General features: G+C 43.1%; 1 protein-coding gene across 4 annotated transcripts in view; it reads right to left on the bottom strand.

Annotated features, from left to right (window-relative positions):
- Positions 1-1,878: 1,878 nt before the first annotated feature.
- Positions 1,879-20,098, bottom strand: part of GABRG3 (gamma-aminobutyric acid type A receptor subunit gamma3) — a 549,662-nt gene continuing 531,442 nt past the window's right edge. For all 4 annotated transcript variants that reach the window (XM_075916398.1, XM_075916406.1, XM_075916388.1 and 1 more), the window contains 2 exons: positions 11,775-11,971; positions 1,879-4,275 (listed from right to left, as the gene is read on the bottom strand). In XM_075916398.1, the coding sequence (XP_075772513.1) occupies positions 3,997-4,275; positions 11,775-11,971 (476 nt within the window). In that variant the 3' untranslated portion in view covers positions 1,879-3,996. The remainder of the gene's footprint in view (positions 4,276-11,774; positions 11,972-20,098) is intronic.

Consider the following 20,098-nt stretch of genomic DNA (forward strand, 5'->3'; position numbering starts at 1 on the left):
AATGTATTATCTCAAAGGGTAATGAAGCAAAAGGACAAAGAACTTTGGTGGTTATTTTAACAAGCTATCTCAACACAGGTTGTCTATTGATTTTTCACAGAGAAATGTAGAAGCATTGTTTTTATTGGCCATTCATATTTAAAACCTTTTTATTCAGTATGGCAACGTAAATGTTATTGCTCAGAACTGAAGCTGGGTAAATGTGAATCAGTGCCATTAGTTCTTTTGCCTTTCAAATTTTTGCATCGCAAAAACATGAATAAGTTAATGCCTGCAACAAAGCTAATTAAAGATAGGATCTTCTCAATAACTAAAAAGTAGAGTGTTAAATTTGTGTTGTGACACCCCAGAAATGTTTTGAGCTTCTTTCTCCCTCATAAAGAAGCTGAAAAAACCATGGGTAGAATATGATTTTCATATCACATTAGCAAGGGTGTGGATAGGGAATATAAATATTCTCTGGGACTATAAATAGGAAACGGGCATGATGCAAATATTTACATTTTGAATTATGCTGAGCCCGACTTCGTCCGATTTTGCCCTAGGTCAACTGTGTCTTAACTGCCATCAGAATATTAAGCACTGAAACAGACAAAGTCATGGAAACTAGCAACAGTTCCAGGGGCAATGACTATAAAAACACTCTCCAAGAACCTAGTGTCTCTCAGCTGCCTCCTTTATGTACAGTTTACTGCACTGAAGCTCAAAGGACCAAATTAGAGACAGCAGAATAGCCCAGTTCAAGAGGACACATTTCACACAGCCCTCAATAGATAAGAGGAGTAGCAAGTGAAGGATACAACTGCATGTTCTTGTTCCGTGTGTATTGAAATTATGTGACTGGTTTCAGTATATCACTACTGGAGCTGTTGCTGTGAAACTGCAGTTCTAGAAAGCTAAGGAAGATAGACATACATTTGTGGCAGGTGGTATTTTGCTGCAGTCATGCTGGACTGGGGGAAAGATGGGTGTGTGGGTACCCACATGCTGTCAGGTTTGCAGTTGTCCAAGAATAGCTATGGAAGTTTACCTTCAGCAATACAGAGGCTAAATTTTGGTCTGGCACTTCGCTATTGTACAGGATGTGGATGAGCAGGGTGTTTAAAATTCTCACCATCTGTTTGTGTCAATACTTATAAAAGAGAGGCAATATAATCAGACTCCTAAAAGAATTAATCTTCCAAGGGAGGACCTGAGGGTACTGTGTGTGCTTTTAGCTGAGTTGGGGAGAAATCATAGAAGCATGGGAGTGGAAGGGACATCCAGAGGACTTCTAGTTCAGTACCCTGCATGCAAGGCAGAACTGAGTATTACCAAGGTAATGAGTAAAGTCCAATCACGGTACTGCATAGTCTAAAAATGGAATATTCCATTTCCACTGAGTCTAAGAAAATCCATCTAAGTATATAACTGCTTAATAAATAAAATGTTATTAATCAAAGGTCTAATGATGCAAGCAGCCCTCTTTGTCTAGAACACTCCCGCTGAAGTCAATTGGTGTTTGTGTGCAGAGGGTTACCATGTTCAGGGTGCAGAAGATAACGGGATCTGTTCTCTTTTTTAGGCTTATTGTGGGTGGCTCTTATCAGAGAATCTATTTACTTGGTTTTAGCCCTGAATATTTAGCTTTATCTCGCTTTGTTAAGTCCACCACCCATATTGCTTAGACAATAGCTGAAATCCAATGCAGGGAACCCACAATACCACACCAGCGCACAGAAAGTTTACAGAATGACAGTGAGCTACAAAGGAAATGTGGTTTCATTATGAATATGTTGATATTTGGGGAAGATGAGTGTTTGTTTCAATTTATGGTAGGAGATAGGTAGGATAGACTTCACTAAAATGAGGTCCTGATCTGGCCAAAAAAAACCACCCCATTTTGTTTTCTCTTCAAAGGAGACAATTACTTTTTTAGTACTTCTGCTTCAGATTTGCCAAACATGCAAGAGTTTTTCTAGATCCAGCTTCTTTTTTCTATTTATCGTTTGTCTTGGCTATATTTTTATGATACTAGAAATATGTTGAAAAAACTATTTTTAGGTTTCTTGTGAGCTATTTACTTAATTAAAAACACTCTGCAAAGACAGAAGCAGCAGCAGTGAGATTCATTGGTGTTTCCAAGACCTGACTAAATTACGGTTCCATGTAGTTACCAGGGGAGACGACAGCCTCTGCAGGCCCCTAGATAAGGTACACGGAGAGGATGGCTGCACACTCCCAGAAGGGACGGGGCCTCAGGCAGAAGGGACATGGCTGGGGCAGCCAGACCGCTGTGCCGCACAGAGCACACGGCATCTTAGTGGTGATTTAAAGGACTTGGGGTTCTTGGACTCTGTTACTGCTATTGCAGCAGTAGCAGCAGCAAGGAGTCCCAGTTACCTTTGAATCACTGGTCTTTGCCCTTCCCAGTTCCCCCTCATCTTTGGCAAGCCTAACTCTGCTATTAGTCCTTGTATGTTTATGGGATTTTATATATGTTTCCATTTGAGGACAGAAGGAATTGTTCTTCAGATATAACGTACAGTACATTATTTTCAAATACACACGAGGCAGACTTACGTTTTAATCTAACACACTCTTCTTGCTTGATGTGGCTATTTTCAACTAACGAGCACAGAGAACTCATTGCTACTTGGTTTTTGGTGGAGAATGTTAAGTTTTTTGTTGTTGTTTTAATAAATTACTGAGCATTTGCTGAAAACGTAAGAGGTTTTTAACAGTGTAGAAATATTTTAAAATGTTGCAAAATGGACAATTCTTAATAATTTAACTTGTGAAACATGTTCCAAAAATACAAAATGCTTTTCCAAGTTAAAATCTATTTGGTTATTTAAAAAAAAAACCAACCCTAGTCTTTTCTGATCCAATAACTGTTTTGATTTACACCCAGTGTTAAAACTTGCCAGCTCCTATACTGAATTACATAGATCAATTTTTTTCAGTGCTTAACTCAGACAAGACTCTCATTGGAGTCTTCTGTAATTAAGGACTTCAAGATTTAATTCTATAGGAAAAGAATATACTTGTTTGTCCTCCACTCTGTAAAGTAATTTAAAGGAGCAAGGGAGGAGAAGAAAAATGCATGGCTGAACTTTGCATTAAATTGTAATCTGCAGAAAATCACATACCCCTACTGCTATTAAGTAGTGAATCTTACATATGTCCTATCATGTATAGTCTGCTACAATATCACAAACAAGCAGAAGTCCTGTCCAGTTTCAAGTAAACTATTCCAGAAATCATATGCCATTCTGTTATGCTTGGTCAGTTTTTTTTTTAAGATCTAAATGCTTATTAGTTGCAGCTACTTCAGAGATAGCTCAGAGTTTGAAAAAGTCAAAGACATTGCCTGTCTTATAAATCAGCTTTTCACCTCAAATTAGAACCAATGTGTACAGAAAGGGAGGGCTAAGCCCATGCATCCCATAGCTTTGCAACAGAAGGGCGCTTGCATGGTTTGAGATTTGTCCCATGCAAAGAGACAGCCAAGACAAGATCTCCCAACACCTGTGAAATGGGTCTCAATAAAAAAATGTGGCCTGCATTGGTATGAGCTTAGACATCATGGCTAACCAGTGCCTGTGGGAGTTGCTTTGAGCCCTGGGGACTTGGGGAAACTGAAAGAGACATAAGAATGAAGAACCCACATCAGATGTTTGACCTTTGTTTCTTGCTTGAATGCTGTCTAGCTTTCTATGCCAAGGGAGAATAGTAAAGGTCCATTATATAAGAATTAATAAACATTGCTTACAGTACAAATTCAGCTGAATTTAGTAAGAATCTTGTACTTAAAATGAATAGCAGTCAGGAGAATTGTTCAAGGTTTTTTCTTTTTCAGGCAACTATATATTAAAATCCTTCATTGATTTTGTGATGACAAAAGTAACGTGGCCTGTATAATTTGAGATGAAACTGACCATGTCCTCCTTCACTTTTTCATATTCGCCATCCCCAAGAAATGTGAAACAGTAGTCTTCACCACTACCGATAAACTTAAAGATAGAGGTATCCAACCCAATAGACCAGGTTAAACAGCAGGAACGATGTTGGAAAAAAGACCCTGGAATAGGAGTCCAGTTCTAAGATGTCTATGTGAATCCGTCCTCTCCTCCATGAGCCAGATTTACATTCTTCATAACAGCAGAAAAAACTCTGGCAGTCTTTCCCATCCAGACACTCATAGACACAAGTCTCTTCAAAATCTTGCCAGTACATGGCATTGTTCAATGTGATGACTGTAGGTGGTGGTCTTATATCAAGTACAGAATAGTTCTGGGGAGAAGGGAAAAAAGACAAACATTTGAAAAACTTCCTTTGATTATAGAGCTAGAAATCTGTAAACAGCTGAGGACCTAGCCCATAGATGTTAGAGATATGTGGCATATGTGCAATTGATACTTTTGGTTTTAGAATCAATGTCTTTGCTTTTGCAAATATGCTTCATAGGGTAATTTTGATATGCAGTTACTCGTTCAAATTAATTCTAGCTGTGTGTTCTTCATAGATGCTTCAAGGCAGTTTTCATACTTAAAGTGCGTATTTATACTTACCAATGTATCATAACATTAAAATTATGACTATCAAATCTATAATTAGAGCTGGCATGTGGGCACATCAGTTATTTTATGGGGCAATCTTCTTCCTATTAGCAAATAAAGCTGCATTAATGCTACCTAAGCTTATCATGAGTGAGAATAATAAGGAAAGGGAAAAGGAAAAGGAAAGGGAAGAAAGAAAATTAGCTGTGAGTGACTAGAGATGAAAGGTGTTATCACAGACTTTCAAAGAAACATCACAGGATGCAAATGTATTTAGCTATCTTTATAAGAATAAGAATAATACTAAAAAAATTTCAAAGCTCTATCTTTCTACCTCTATGTACATTGTATTTCTTCTATCCTGCCTTCTACCCCGTCTCTTCTTAATACTTTGAGTTCTCTGCTGTAACACCATTTAATTTTCACATAGCCTTCTCCTGTAAGAACCTACTTTTCCCTAAGCATCAAGTTTCCTCACTCTGCAAATCCCACCTTGTCTACAGAAGTCAGTGGAAAGACTTGCAATGACTGCTTCGATCTTTGCATCAGGCCTCACAAGTGCCTGCCAAGGTTCCCAAGGTATACATGAAATAAATACATTTCAGAGTTTCACCTTTCTTTTTCTTTCATCTTCCCTTTTTCCCCTTCCCCACTGGATGTATTAATGTTTATAGTAAAGATACCCTTACATTCTTAATGAGATAATGTCTACACTACAGAGTTAATTCGAAATAAGAGCCCCTATTTTGAATTAACTGTAATAGCTGTCTACACATACAAACTGCTATTTTGAAATTAATTCGAAATAGCAGAGCGCTTATTTCAAACTAGGTAAACCTCATTCTACGAGGAATAATGCCTAATTCAAAATAGCTAATTCGAAATAAGTGCTGTGTAGACACTTATTTCAAATTAGCTGGCCTCCAGCCCTTCCCAGGGAGCCCTGGTGGCCACTCTGGGCACAACCAGGAAAACTTGTCTGCTCCACGAGTTCCCGGGGATAGCAGGATGTGATGATGCAGACACCTGCCGTCCTCACCTTGCAGGGGTGGGGGCTGGGTTTCACCCACTGTGTCCCCAAGGAGAATTGACCATTTCTCTTGTTTCACCACAGCCGCAGCACCTGCGAGTGCAGGACGCACCACCCCGCCTGGACCCTCCACCTGCACCTGGGCCAGCAGGTGCACCTGCAACCAAGAGGAGTTCCAGAGGCAGCAGCTGTAGTTGCAGGGACTGCAGGTCCACAGACAGGAGTAGTGGTGCAAGAGGACCTGCAGCTGTGGCGGGGGAGCCTGAGGGAGCTCTGGGAGCAGGGCCATGCCCTCCGCGAGCACCTGCAGGCCTTGGCGGACCAATTGCTGCCTCCTGCTGCTCCAGCCCCTGCAGCCACCCCAACTATCGTTCCTCCCCCACCCTTACTCACCCTCCCGCTTCTTCCGCACACCCCATCCCTCCTGCCCCACCCTCCACACCCACTCTCCTCCGACGCCCCCGCACCCACAGTGCTGCGAGACGGGAGAGCCAGCAGTACCCCTAACCCTGAGCTTCCCCTCCCCCTTCATCCCCTTGCCTCCCCCTTCTAGTTCCCTCCTCCCAGGTTTCCCCGCTCCCCTCTCCTGCCCTCATTCCTACCCTCCCCCCACTGCAGTTATGTGAAATAAAGACATTGTTTTGTGGCAACACAGGTGTTTTTATTGTAGATCACGAAGGGGGGTTAGGAGGGGGAAGGAGGTGGGGGTGGAATGTAAGGCACAAGGCCCCAGTGGGGCACACCAGGGGGACTTCAGTCCTTGTCCACCTGGAAGCTCTCCCGCAGGGCTTCCCGGATGTGGCCAGCCCCCCGAAGGGCCTCCCAGCTGGCAGCCGTGCAGGGCTGTACGTACTGGCCAGCCATGTGGTCAGCCTCTGCCATCCAGGCTGGCAGGAAAGCCTCCCTCTTCCTCTCTCACAAGTTGTGGTGCACACAGCACGCTGCCCCCACGTTCAGAATATTGTGCTGGGAAAGGTCAATGCGGGTGAGGAGGCACCTAAACTGTGCTTTCAGTCAGCTGAAGGCCCCCTCGACCACAATGCGGGCCTTGCTGAGCCTGGCATTGAAGGCCTGCCGGGAGAGGCTGAGGTGTCCCATGTAGGGCTTCATCAGCCAGGGCTGTAGGGGATAGGCCGCATCCCCCACCAGGCACATTGGCATGTTCACGTCCCCGACCCTGATGTGGCAGTCGGGGAAGAAAGTCCCAGTGTGCAGCCTCTGGCACATGGACGAGTTCCAGTACCCCCGCGCGTCGTGTGTCTTGCCAGACCAGCCCACACTGATGTCCATGAACTGGCCCCGGTGGTCACACACAGCCTGCAGGATCACCGAGAAGTACCCCTTTCTGTTGATGAAGAGGGAGGTCTGGTGTTCCGGGGCACGGATGGGGATGTGTGTCCCGTCGATTGCCATCCCACAGTTGGTGAAGCCGAGGGCGCTGAACCTCTGGATGACTGCGTCCAGGGTGGTGAGATGGATGACTCCATGGAGCAGCACCCTGTTGATCACCTGCAGAGACACACACAAAACTGAGGGTCACTGGGGCACTCGGGTGGCTGGGAGTGTTCGTTCCCCACCATTGCCCCACTCCCAGGAGCAACCCCCGCTGCAATCCTGGCCACCGTGGGCAGTCTGTAGTGTGGCTGGGGTGGACTGACCCCCTCCCGGGGAGGGCACTTACACCACCACCCCCCCGTTTTCCCTGGGGCAGCCCACATCTTCTTTGCAGCCCCCCATCCTGGCCCAGTGGCTGGTGAGTGCCGTACCTGCATGAGCACCGCTTTGACGGTGGATCGCCCCACGCCTAACTGGTTCCCGACGGATCGGAAGCTATCCGGCGTGGAGATCTTCCAGAAGGCGATGGCCATCCACTTGTGGAGGGGAATGGCGGGCCTCATGCGTGTGTCCTGTCTCTGCAGAGCTCCAAGAAGGTGTCCTTCTTCATCCTGAAGTTCTGGGTCCACTGTTGGTCTCCCCAACACTCCAGGACGATGTGGTCCCACCAGTCGCTGCTGGTGTCCAGACGCCAGATGCGGCGGGGCATGCTGGCATCTGGGTGCCACTCCTCCAGGGCCCCCAGGTGGGGTAGGGGGAGAGCCAGGGGGCTGGCCTGCAGCAGAAGGTGTCAGGCAGCCTCCAGCAATTGCTGCCAGGCTTGTAGCAACACGTTCAGCATGAGCACCAGAGTACCCAGGAGTGGCTTTGGCTCCATGGTGCCGACTGCAATGGTGTCCCAAAGGAGAGTGACCGAAGCAGGCAGAGAGGAAAACACTTTGCTGTCACTCGGCGAGGTAGGCAAGCAAGTGGGAAAGCTGAGAATCGGCTGTCCAGGGCATCCCTTTAAGCACAAGCCTCAGACAGCAGCCACACAAAGCAACTACTGACCTGTTGCCCTGCTGGAACCAGTTTCAGCTGCCCTTTAATACGATCCAGCATCCAATCAATGTGGACGCTCTATTTCGAAATAGCAAAATAGCAAAACACTATTTCAAATTAGTTTTTGAGTCTAGATGCATTAACTTGAAATAGCGCTGTAGTGTAGACATACCCTAAGTTCCTTGGCACAGGGCCTTGTTATTTTCAGACCACCAACCACACCAAAATGTCTATAGTAATAATAATAATATGATACAGAACGGCACCAGAGGCTGTTGTAATGTATTTTAGCTCCACATTAAATGCTGTGCTACTAAAACACTGTCATAAATGTGACTGAAGCTTCATCAGCTTGCAAACTGTCACTTCAGCATGGATCCACACAGGGATGTATACATTACAACATCCAGTATCACAACACCTAGCTTGTAGGTACCCAGACAATCACAAGAACAAACTTGTGATGTCCGAAGACTAAATTAAGTTTTCAGGCTCCCTATTCAATGAAAAGGTAGAGTTAGGCACATAACCACATGACCCACCAATGCCAGTACACTATGAGGGGAGCTTTCTGAGCTGGACAATGAGAGATGTGAGTGGAAGGAATGTTTCCTAAATCCTACCCCTCTCATAGAGAAAGATGCTTATTTCCAGGCTTCAGGGAGGCACCTATCTCTGCTATGGGTCCAAGATCAGGAATCCTCCTGGAACCAGGCAGATTAAGTCATTTCTTGCAAGAATGAGGTGGGTGTTTACTTCATTCCACACAAAATAGAGTGGAGGGAGGATGAGAGGTGATGGTTACCTTATAACTGAGTGATTACATCACTCATCTGGAAAGTAGGAGACTCACATTCAATTCCCTCCTCTGCTAGAGGGGGAAAGGATTTGGACAGGGGCTTCCTACCCTCAGGAATGTGCCAATTCACTGAGCTCTGAGATATTCTGATGTGGGTCTCCCACAAACTCTCCTTTGGAAATGATTCCACTGTCATCACTGGGCCAGAGAGTGTGAAAGCACGCACAATAGTGAGAATAACTCTATATTCCAGTGGGACTAGGCTCCTGCTCCTATCATTCCCTAATTATTCAGACTCACTAATTTTTAAAGTGTCTGAACAAAATAATTTCAAGAATGGGATGTACCAATTTCTCTAGGAAAAAGAACTTTCCAAAACAAACAAACACAAAAGAAAAAAGGTAGGTGGGACTTGCAATGCAAACTCTATTTTTAACTGTTTAAGAGTCATTGATATATGTGCCATGAGAACTAGTTTCATTTTTGTTAATGTAACTTCACGACATAATTTGTCTTCCCAGTTTCTATATATTATTTGCTAAAGCAGATATGCAACGAGGCATGGGTAAAAATAAGACACCTCTAGCCCTCGAAGATGGTTTGGAAAGAGCATACAGTCATATGTATTTCTGTTCCATTCTCAGAGTGAAAAAACAAACTGACCTTTTAACAAAAAAGAAGAATATTCATAGTGAGGCTCACACATGACATTACATTACTGCATCTTTCATGAATAAATTCAACTAGTGTCAACTATATGTGCATGCATTAATTTGCTGCTATTGAATAAAATAGAGTACTCACCATCATGTGACCAAAACTGACATCAGGTAGCTCAAATAAAGATAAGAAAACCGTTCAGAAAAAAAAACTTTACTTTTTTATATTGATCTAGTTTTTAATATTTCTTAAAATATCCCTTAACAAAGGCATTAAACCGCTTCACAACCTTTAATGCCTGTCATACGCCCAGAATTCCTCTTCACCCATTAACTTCATTTATTTAGTAAATAACAGCAAAGCCAGCCTTCAAATTCATGTCACTTAGCAAATAGCCACATTTTCAGTCAATACACCTCCCTTGTGTTAGCATCTTGTCACATATGCCTTTAAATATGTCCTCCTTATAACTTCCTGTTTTCTGCTTCAGCCTTTCCACACCATTATCTTTTCCATTTGCTCAAAGCCAGCTCACTTCTAGCTTGCGATAGAATTCCTTTCATTGACTCCCTTCTCATTTTCTCCTTTTATATGCAACATATACTTATAAGGCCTGTTTTAGAAGTTTAAAGGAATTTTCACAGGATTGGCTCTTGGCTATTATTCTAGTTTCAACTCATCCTTCCCCCATTATTCCTTTCTTTTATTCTCTTTCCACTTGTGACCTATTTCCTGAATCCTGTCTTCTCCTTCCTCTTTTCCCTTGAGCTTTCACTTTAATTCCCTTCTTCTCAATCTCTCTACTCTCATGTGTCACATCTTTGATTTCAAATGAACATGTTTCCTTTCTCCAGCCTGGAGAAACAAACCAAAACTTCCCTAAACCTCTCTGACTCCTATTTCCCACTAAACAGTTAGAGTGACTGAGCTACTTATAGTCCCTCAGTTTCCTCTTGATTATTTCTCCCTTTGATTGCTTGTCTTCTGAATTTTGCATTTTACTCCACAGAAACATCTCATAAAAGTGAACAAAACATTCTCCTGGGAAAATATTTAAGAGCAGTTTATTTTAGGTGGTTTTTTTTTGGGGGGGGGGGGAGCTTTGTTGCCATGAGTCCAAATGTACTGGGCTCAGAAAGAAACAAACTCATTAAAAAGACCCAACGCTGTTTTCTGAGCCTAAAAATGACTGTTTTAAAGTTCACTATTTCATTTACTTATAGGTCTAGGGGCAAATGTGGGTTCCCATTGGAGTGGTAGGGAACTGGGAATCAACTTTTCTGAACAGTATCAGGCTCAGGTTTCTAGACACGAAGAGCCAACCTTCAACAGACTTCATAGCAGAAGTGTTTATGTAATTGGAAAAACTGTTAAGGGTGCAGGACTGAAACTTGTCTGACCCGGGCCACGTACAGTGATAATTTCTTAGTGAAAATTTCATACAGGGAGTGGAGAGGAGAAGAGGAAGAAGGAATCATTTCTGTGGCAGGTTGGTTTAAAAATAAGTTGTGATTGTTTGGGTTTAAATAAATCCGGGGAGATTATTTCTTTGAGGAGGCAGGTGATACATTGAACAGTGCATGATAAATATGTTCCATACTAGATTCTGCAATCCATATACATGGCTATCACTTCTACCTTCACACATGTTTACTTCAGCACCATCTCCACGCAACACTGGTACTCATACTTTTCACACCCACCACTTACTCTGTCACTCCCCTAAACAAGGATACCTCCACCTTTCATTCCCTATATCTTATGTACACATTCAATCTCTGAAGCCCCATTCTGCACTCCCACACAGATGTACTCACTCACTATTCATCCCTACTGCAGCCTGTCATTCTCTGAACTCCCTGAGATGTGCACCAACCCCCCCAAGCCTACATTAACCTTCTCTTCTAGGTACTCATGCTCACTACCACAGTGCCTGATTCCCTCAGCTTAGCAGCCTATTCTCCCACTTTAATTGCCCAAGGCCTTTTTTGAAAATCCTTGCAACTGGGTCCGAGCAAGGGATCTGTGCCATTTAAGCGCCTCCAGGTTTTTTCAGTTGGAGGCCAACTTCCTTTCCATTAATCTGCGCAGCTGAAAGGCAGGGAAAGAAATAGAAGGAAGGGCAGCTACTGTTGATGCTGCAGGGTCACCTGGCAGCTGTGGAAGGTATTGTATTTGGCAGCAGCATGCCTGGTGCCTACAGCAACTTCTTTCTCACCTGCTTTCTGAGGATGATCAAGAATTGCGGAGGGTTTGGGCAAAGTGGTGGCATTTTGTAAAAGCATATGGATGGAACATTCCAATATTGGCTGTGAGGAAGATTATGCTCCATACCCTTCAATAATAATCTTAGGTGACCACATCTTACCGACTTTTTCTTCTTGGTACAGTGTGGTTTCCTGCAGCTCGAGTAGTAGTTGAGGGTTGCATACTCCATCAGAGCAGCAAAGACAAATAAAAAGCATACGGTCACAAACAGGTCCATGGCAGTGACGTAGGAGACACGAGGTAAAGACTTTCTTGCAATGGTACTCAGTGTTGTCATGGTCAATACAGTGGTAATACCTGCACACAGAAATTGCATTTACATGTATACAGTATCGTTTCTTAATAGCAAGGAGGAAATTTTTGGAAACACATACAAGATAGTGGACTAAATTTCAACAAAGAAATTATAGAAAACTTATCATCCTCATGGGATATCAATGAATAGTAAACATAAAACATTTAGTGAAAAATTAAATCTTCAGTACAATTTGTAGACAAATGGTATTTAGTACAAAAATTTCAAAACTAACAAAACATTTGCCTCTGTTACTTTTAATATCCTCCTCCTGAAATTCTGACATTTCTCTCTTTTTTTTCCAGTCGGCTCCCTCCACATTTCCCTTCCATTTTCCCTTTTCTTTCTCTTGTTTCAGTGGTGGGGTTTTGAGTGGGGGTAGACGGAAAAGACTGTGGAAAATACCTACATCTGGAAAATTTGGAGATTGGGTTTTTCAATTAAAACCTGAAAAATGGTGAAAACAAAATTTCTCACTAAGGTCAAAAAGCCACTGTTTGTCAAAGGAAGATTTGAGGGTTTTTTGTAACCAGCTGTACTTGTCAATAAAGATATAAACCCTAGTCCTGCACTTGGCAGTTTGCTGGCCAACAGTTGTTTCCATGCAGAATCTCACTGGCTGAGATCAATATCAATCAACAGAAGCAGTCTGACTATTTTATAAATTTACACGAGTGAGGTTTTAAGCATTAAAACTCTGACAAAGACTGGATGAAAATTAAGGCTTATATGAACTGCTACTGTAACTTGAAGGAAGTGGGCAGTTTAGTTCAGAACATATTCTTTCAAATATAATATCTTGGCTGGAGAGACTGGTATTTAATCTAATACGAATCATCTTGATATGAAATATGCTAAAACTAGACAGTCTGGTGCATACTAGAAGTGAAAGCTGCTTGTGTGCATTGTTCAAATCTGGAAATCGCTCTGCCTCAGAAATGTTTGAATTTTTGCATTAGTATTGGCAATACTTTTTTTTGGGGGGGGGGGGGGGAGGGAGCAGGGGGAGAGGAACACAAGGCTTTTACAGAAAAAATAAAACTAAAAGTTCCTGAATGGCTTGGAAGAATTTAAAGCAGCCTTTGAAATACATCCCAGAAGACAGCACCTATTTAAAACAGCACAGGCATAAACAATGTTAATTACAAAAAAAGAAAAAAAAAAAAAGTGATGTTTTGCAACAGCATGCAGCATTTGAAATTGGGGGTAGGGAGGGTGATATAAAACCTACATCTCATAGTAAAATTACTGCCCACACATAACACTCTATGTGTCTATGGATTATTTTTACCTAACTTTACTCATCTTCTTCATAAAAGGCTGCCAGCACTTGATTTGTAGTGTTTGTTATGGATTAAAGTGATTCACAAGTATTCAGTCCTCTCCCACATCATATTTAATAGCAATAAAATTACCGGAAAAGCTAGCAAGCTGAAGTGCTAGCAGAATGTTAGCACCACGCATCTGTATATCTCTTTTATGTCAAAGAGTAAATAATGTGATATGTCAGAGGCCTAATATGAGCCTCCAACATCAGCTCCAGGAGAAGGAGCACTTTGTTGAAGGATAACCCAGGCATGCCTGACTTGATGCTGATGGTAAGAGGGGAGTGTTCTGATTTTTTTTCCTCTTCCATAACAGTCGCTGAAGGCATGGGCTCTAAGGTCTTGGAAATACCTACCTACCCCAATGGTAGTTAAGAAAGCAAAAAACTTCTAGAAGACCCTCCTAAGCATATCAGAGACAGATGTGGCCACAATAATCCATGAACCCATAACTCCAGGGCCCACTACTATGATTTTCAATATCAAGGCAGGAAACCCTATGTCCTGCAAAATTCCTGCTAGTTCAGAACACAACCACACCCTGGCACAGTAACCCATCCTCACAATGCTTTGCACTGACTCCCCCGTGAATCCACAGATCCACAGTCAGTCTCTGTCTTGATTCATGATTTGTTCTTTGGTGCCAGGGAGATAATTCATTCATTCACTCACTCACTCTCTCTCTTGCTCTTTCACTCTCTGACTGCAGTCTCCAACGATAGGTAGGTTCCACAGGCACAATAAAATTACAGACAAAAGGGATAACTTGGGACTCTGAACTATGGAAATCCTCAACTCAATGAACTGAAAGTGACTATAAACCTGGTCACATTCACAACTTACATGAAACACCCATCTCTTTGAGCTTTCAGGCAACAACCGTTTTACACTTCCAGTGCCCAATCAATCTTTTATTTTATTAACAATCACTCCCCCATAGGTTGGTGCCCCGGGCAGCTGCCCAGCTAGCCCCCCCGCTTAATCCTGCCCTGATTGGGATTGGATTTCTTCTTCTTCAGAGCTCAAATATTTATGGTTTAGGCAAATAATGTGTCATTGCTTAGGGCAGTGGTCACCAACCAGTAGATCAGGATCTACCAGTAGACCTTGAAGCCTCTGACAGGGGTTCCTGACTGGTTTGGCCAGGAAACTATCACCCACTGTCATGCGGCTCCTGCCCTCTGCCTTGGTACTGCACCCCTGGAAGCCTCCTGCTTGCTGTACAGGGGATGGGAGGGAAAAAAGGAGGGGGTGCTGATGTCATGGTGTCCCGCCTCCCCCCACTCCTCTACCCCCACCCTGCACAGAGAGAGGGGGATGGAGGGAATTTGGCAATGCAAATCTCTGTCACTCTCACACATTGTGTGTGTCTCTGTCATTGTCACAAACACACTGTCCTTCCCTCTCATCTCCCGACACAACACATACGTGTGGGGTTGTTGTTACTCCTTTTACTGCTTGCAAAGTGAGTTAGTTTTGGGTTTTGACTGGTCTGTGCATTTCATAACTTTCATTTCTCCCTTACGCTTCAATTTAACTCTTTGAGTGGTGAGTTCTAAAATGTCTAACCTGTCGTGGCTGGAGTCATCATTCCTGTGGTAATTGCTGCTCCTGGAAGTGGCTGGCATGTCCTGGCAGCCCCTGAGACAGGCAGAGCAGGGAGTCTCCGTATCCTGACCTTGCCTGCAGACACTGCTCCTGGAGCTCCCATTGATCAGTAATGGGAAACTGTGGCCAGTAGAAGCTGTGGGCTCAGTGCTTGTAGATGAAGGGCAGCACATGATACCACAAAGCCATTGCTGTACATGCCAGCCGCTTTCAGGGGTGGTGCAGAGCTGGAGTAAGCCTGCCAGTCAGAGCCTGCTTCCTGAACCCCTATCCCAGCCCTGAACCTCCTCCTGCACCCAACCTCCTGCTCCAGATGTGAGTTCCCCTGCACCCAAACTTCTACCTAGAGCTTGCACCATGAACCCCCTCCTAGACCTCAATCTCCTCCCCCGCTCTGGACCCTTTGGCCCAAGACCAGAGCCTGCACCTCTACCTTAGCCTAGTGAAAGTGAATGAGGCCTCGGAGGAGGGATGGAGCAGGAGCAGGGCCTCAGAGCAGGGGCAGGAAGGAAGTGGGGCGAGGGTAAATCCTACATTACACTTAAATCAAGAAAGTAATCTTATGGTTAAAAAGGTTGAAGACACTGGCTTAAGGTATGTCTGCACTGGAGTCAAATAGTGTAAATTCCAGGTTTAGGAGAAATACCCGAGTGAGCTCTGAATGAGACAGCACCCTAAAAACAGAGCATGGCCATGGTGGTGTGACGCGTCGGAGGGGCTAGCTAGTCTTAGAACAAATACAATAAACAATCATGAAAAGCTATTTTTGAAGTAATACAAATTTGATCCAGCTTTCATTGTGTATAAGCAAGAAAAACTCTGTTTTATAGTATCACATACTGAGCAGGAATGGAAAAAATAAAGGCATAAAACACCATACATCAACAGACTATACCTATATGCCAGGCACATTATAAGAACCAACACTTTATTTCCCACAAAATATTGCCTAGATTCTTTACTGTGGCCACACTATTATTTCATGTGAAATCATTTTCGTGGCTGATGTTGAGGAAACCCTATGAGAAGTCTCTTAGAGTGCGTCTACACTGCACCCGTAGCTTGAAATAAGCCACACAATTTGAGCTATGCAAATAGCATAGCTTATTTTGAGTGCCAAATTTCAAAATAAACCTCTATTTCAAAATGTCCCTTAATCCTTGTGGAACGAGGTTTACAGGGATGTTGGAATAATGTGCTTGTTATTTTGAAAGATATTTCGAAATAACGGGTGCACTGTCAAGACACGGAATAGCTATTTTGGGATACTGGAAGTATCCCGAAATAGCGCTGTGGTGCAGACGTACCCTTCTTGTGGGGAGAAACTTGCACCTTGTTCTAAAATTTGCGATGCTTTAGAATTGTCTGTTATATTTCAGCAGACTTTTAAGACTTACCAAAGATTTGAATTTACTAGCAGGGTCATCCTGATTTCATTTCCATAGCTTCATATCACAAGTGGGGTGAATGTTCTCAGTCAGAGACATGTCTGAGTTTAAATTGATTTTCTACCAATGACATCAATACTAAATTTACTATTTGATAAATCAAATAAGACTTTCCAGCAAACTAAGGTGGCTCAGGGGATTTCTAATGGGTGAAAAGTGTTTTACCCTTAGGTCACTGGTATGAATTTAATCATGATCAATAATTACATTAATATTTTACCATCTGATAACTGCATACAAGACTTTGCCATACAATGAAAATTACTGGGCTGAATCTGGCAGTCTCAGAGGACTCTTGGATTACACAACAGGAGAGGCCCAATTACCCTCTTACATATGAGGGTCTCCTCTGCCAGGCAGGAGTAAGGGCACATCGAAGGGGCAGCATGGGGACAATGGCACTATAGTTGCCCAAGATGTAGCTAGCATGTAGATAAGATTTCATTTGCTCTGTCTGTCAGTTTCAGCACTGTTCTTGAGCACTAAATTCATTTTCAAAATGTAAGTGATTGAAAGATGGAATTGAAAGGAAAGTGATGTGAGTTTTTATTAAGTGCCACCGTCGGGCTTGATGCCTGCTTTATTTTTGACACTTGCAATTTCAGATGCTATATGGTAACAGTATGGTAATAGTATGAGATAATGTATGTGCCAAAGAAAGCAGTTTCTGAAAACTTCAGCTGAATTAAATCCTCTGAATTTCAAAAACACCTCCCATCTTTACCCAGTAGAATTTCTCTTCTCTTCAAATTCCAGCCAACAGATGTGGAGTGGTAGCTTTCAAAGAAGATAATTTTCACAGTTAATGAGAAATAGAAATACTAGAGAGCAGTTCTAGCTCTGTAAAGCACACAAGGAAGCAGCACAGTCTAGTGGTTAGAACATATAACTGGGAGTCAGGATTTGTGTTATCTGCTTATCTCTGCCACTGACTCAATGTGACCTGAGGAGTGTACCTTCACTTCTCTGTTTCTCAGTCCCTCAGTTTCTAAAGTAGGGATAATGATACCCACCTTCCTTAAATAAACAAACAAACACTTGTGCTATACACATATGTATACACAGGTGTGCTATACACATATGCTGTCATAGGGATTATTGGTACAGTTCTATTCTCCTCTCAGAACCAAATATTCCTTATTCCATTATTTCAGTATACAAGTAGCCCGTTCCTGACAACTGTGCAGAAAGGGATAAAGCCTTTATTTCATACAACCCGGAGTAGTTGCCAATTGCTCAGCACATTACTTATTAGTTTCAGGGAGTGAAGTCCCCTCCCTCCCCCAATATAACGCCATTTAAGTAAATTAAGTTACATCAGGGGCAAATCTGCCTCTCTCCTCCCCTGCCCAGTCTCAAAATCATTTTGACTGATTAGCATTAACGATTTAGAAAACCCAGGATGATTTCAGTGAATAGCCATTAACTGTGTTGCACACAAATCCATGGTGCACTATTTTCAGAAGCAGGTACAATTTATGCTTCTTTTCAGTTCAGATGGATTTATGTAAGTGCACTAAAGCAAATAAAGAGCACAGGTGTGGCTATTGTGAAGATTGACAGTAAACTGACAATTGGGAGACATTTGGGATCTAATGGTACTTATGTCTTACTTTCCAGTTGTTTGATGCTTATATTTTTATCCCAGTAAATAATGGGTTAATTATTTCTCAGAGTATATCCGCATAGGCTTCTCTGGACGCTATCTAACCAAAAGGAGTGGGACATGTAATTCATCTAGATCAAAGTGTTCCATGGGCCCACTTTGGGAAAGCCACTAGCAAGCCCACACTGCTTTGTTTAACTGAAAGGTCCATAGCCACAGAGCTTCTTTGCTCCTACTGGCTCTGGTTCAGAATTTTCAACCAAAGGGAGGTGCGGGAAGTGGCGTGGTTTGAGAAACATTGTTTGGAAAACTTAGTTTCTAATTAGAGTCTCATTCATGTCTATTAGAATGTCTTGTTCCTATTGGGTATATGTCTCCAGGCACATTCAGAGACAATATATTGGTGTGACTAATGTTATAATTGTCACTCTTGTTAAATTAGCTTGGAAATGGACCTGTGCAGTATAAGAGAACAAGCAAGCTGCTTCTAATAAGAGAATGCCATTGACATTGTGAAAAATTGTAGTCTGGAGTTAAGAATATGGTTTGGGTTTGGGTTTTAGGCTCACCAATCTGACCAGAAAGTTTCTAGGTTTGTCCTCCACCCTGGTTACAGAAGTTAAGAGCTAGAGAGCTCTATGTTTGGAGGCAGGTCTCAGAATCTGTTGCAATTACACTGACACTGTGGGTGGTACCAAATCAAAGCTATTTTTATTACAACTGCCATGGGGTTAGCCAGATCAAGAACACATCCATGTCTACTCAGGCAATCTGAATCCAACAGGTTACTCTTTGGGTCTGGCATCATTAGCAATACAAAGTCATGAGTTTTCCATAAGGTGCTAATCTGCATCACCACAGGTTTGGACATCATGACTCCCCACCAAGAAAGTGTGCGTATACGTCAAAGAGGACAATTTGGAGGTTCTAGGATCCTTTACATGAATGATACTGATTGCTGTCCCGGTATTTACAATAATATTTCGGAGGCAGGCTTCTACCACAGCATAGGTCTTCCATTTTCATCTTTACCCAGGGCCACAACATTGTTCGGGGCCTTTTGACATCATGCAGGATAACTATTGACATAAATGGACACGAAACCTTTGGACTCTTCCACCCTCTCAGGGGTGTCCTTTTTGGCAGGTGAGTATACCCAGTCAGGGGACAGAGATGCATCTAAGGAGGCCACTGGTTGTTTGGAAAGTTTTGGATGAGCGCACCAATACTAGCTCATTCAAGCACGTCCGAAGCACCTACAGGTCTTGTCTCTGTGCATCGAGGGTTTACTGCATCACCTTAAGCATTGCTTGCCATCTCGCGAGGAATATTTTGTGCCACACCAATGAAGAAAGAAGCATGGTCCAGAGGCTCGCCTCTAGATCCATGTGCGTATCCCTGTCAGTTATTTCACGAAGTAGCATTATTGGCCTGATTAGAACAATGTTGAGGTCTAGGAAATGTTGAGTTATTTTGGGTCTGGCCCTGAGGTGTCCCATTTGGCCCCTCAATCCTTATTGTGGGGTCCTGTGGATCTTGTAGGGCTACCACTGGAGCTTTTTCACCTCCCTTAGGATTCCCCTGTGACTAGGCCTTGGCTAGCAGATTCAGGGCCTCACCCAAGCAGGTCTTCTCATGTGTATGTATATTGACCTTTTCCTGTAAATAAGGATGAGAATTATTAACTAGCAAACTCACATACTGTGATTCCTCTGGCTCCATTTCCATGTGGTTGTCCCAAGCTGTGCTCATCCACAGATGAAAGTGATGAGAGGATTCTTGTGGTATTTGTGTCAGATTTGACAGGATTGCCACTCCAGCCTGGCCAGGATGTTAGTTTTGCACCAACAGGGCCACCATTTCTGCAAAAGATTTCTCATCTTTCTGGTATTCCAAAGGTAAGGTGTTCCCTAGTGCCTGATTCACAGTGAGCTGTAGGATCTTGACCCAATCCTCCTTGTTTGACAGATCAAAGATCTGGGCTGTTTCTTGGACTTGCTGGGCATGCATGGGGATGGAGGAATCCTCCATACTCCCTGACTGCTTAGCAACTAAACCTAAAGATTGAGTGTTTGCTACCACTGCCATGGGTTAGCTAGAGCTAGAGCTAGAGCTAGAGCAAGAGATACTTGAATGGTCACA

This window comes from Pelodiscus sinensis, chromosome 1 (assembly GCF_049634645.1).
Source record: "Pelodiscus sinensis isolate JC-2024 chromosome 1, ASM4963464v1, whole genome shotgun sequence".
Taxonomy (NCBI): Eukaryota; Metazoa; Chordata; order Testudines; family Trionychidae; genus Pelodiscus; species Pelodiscus sinensis.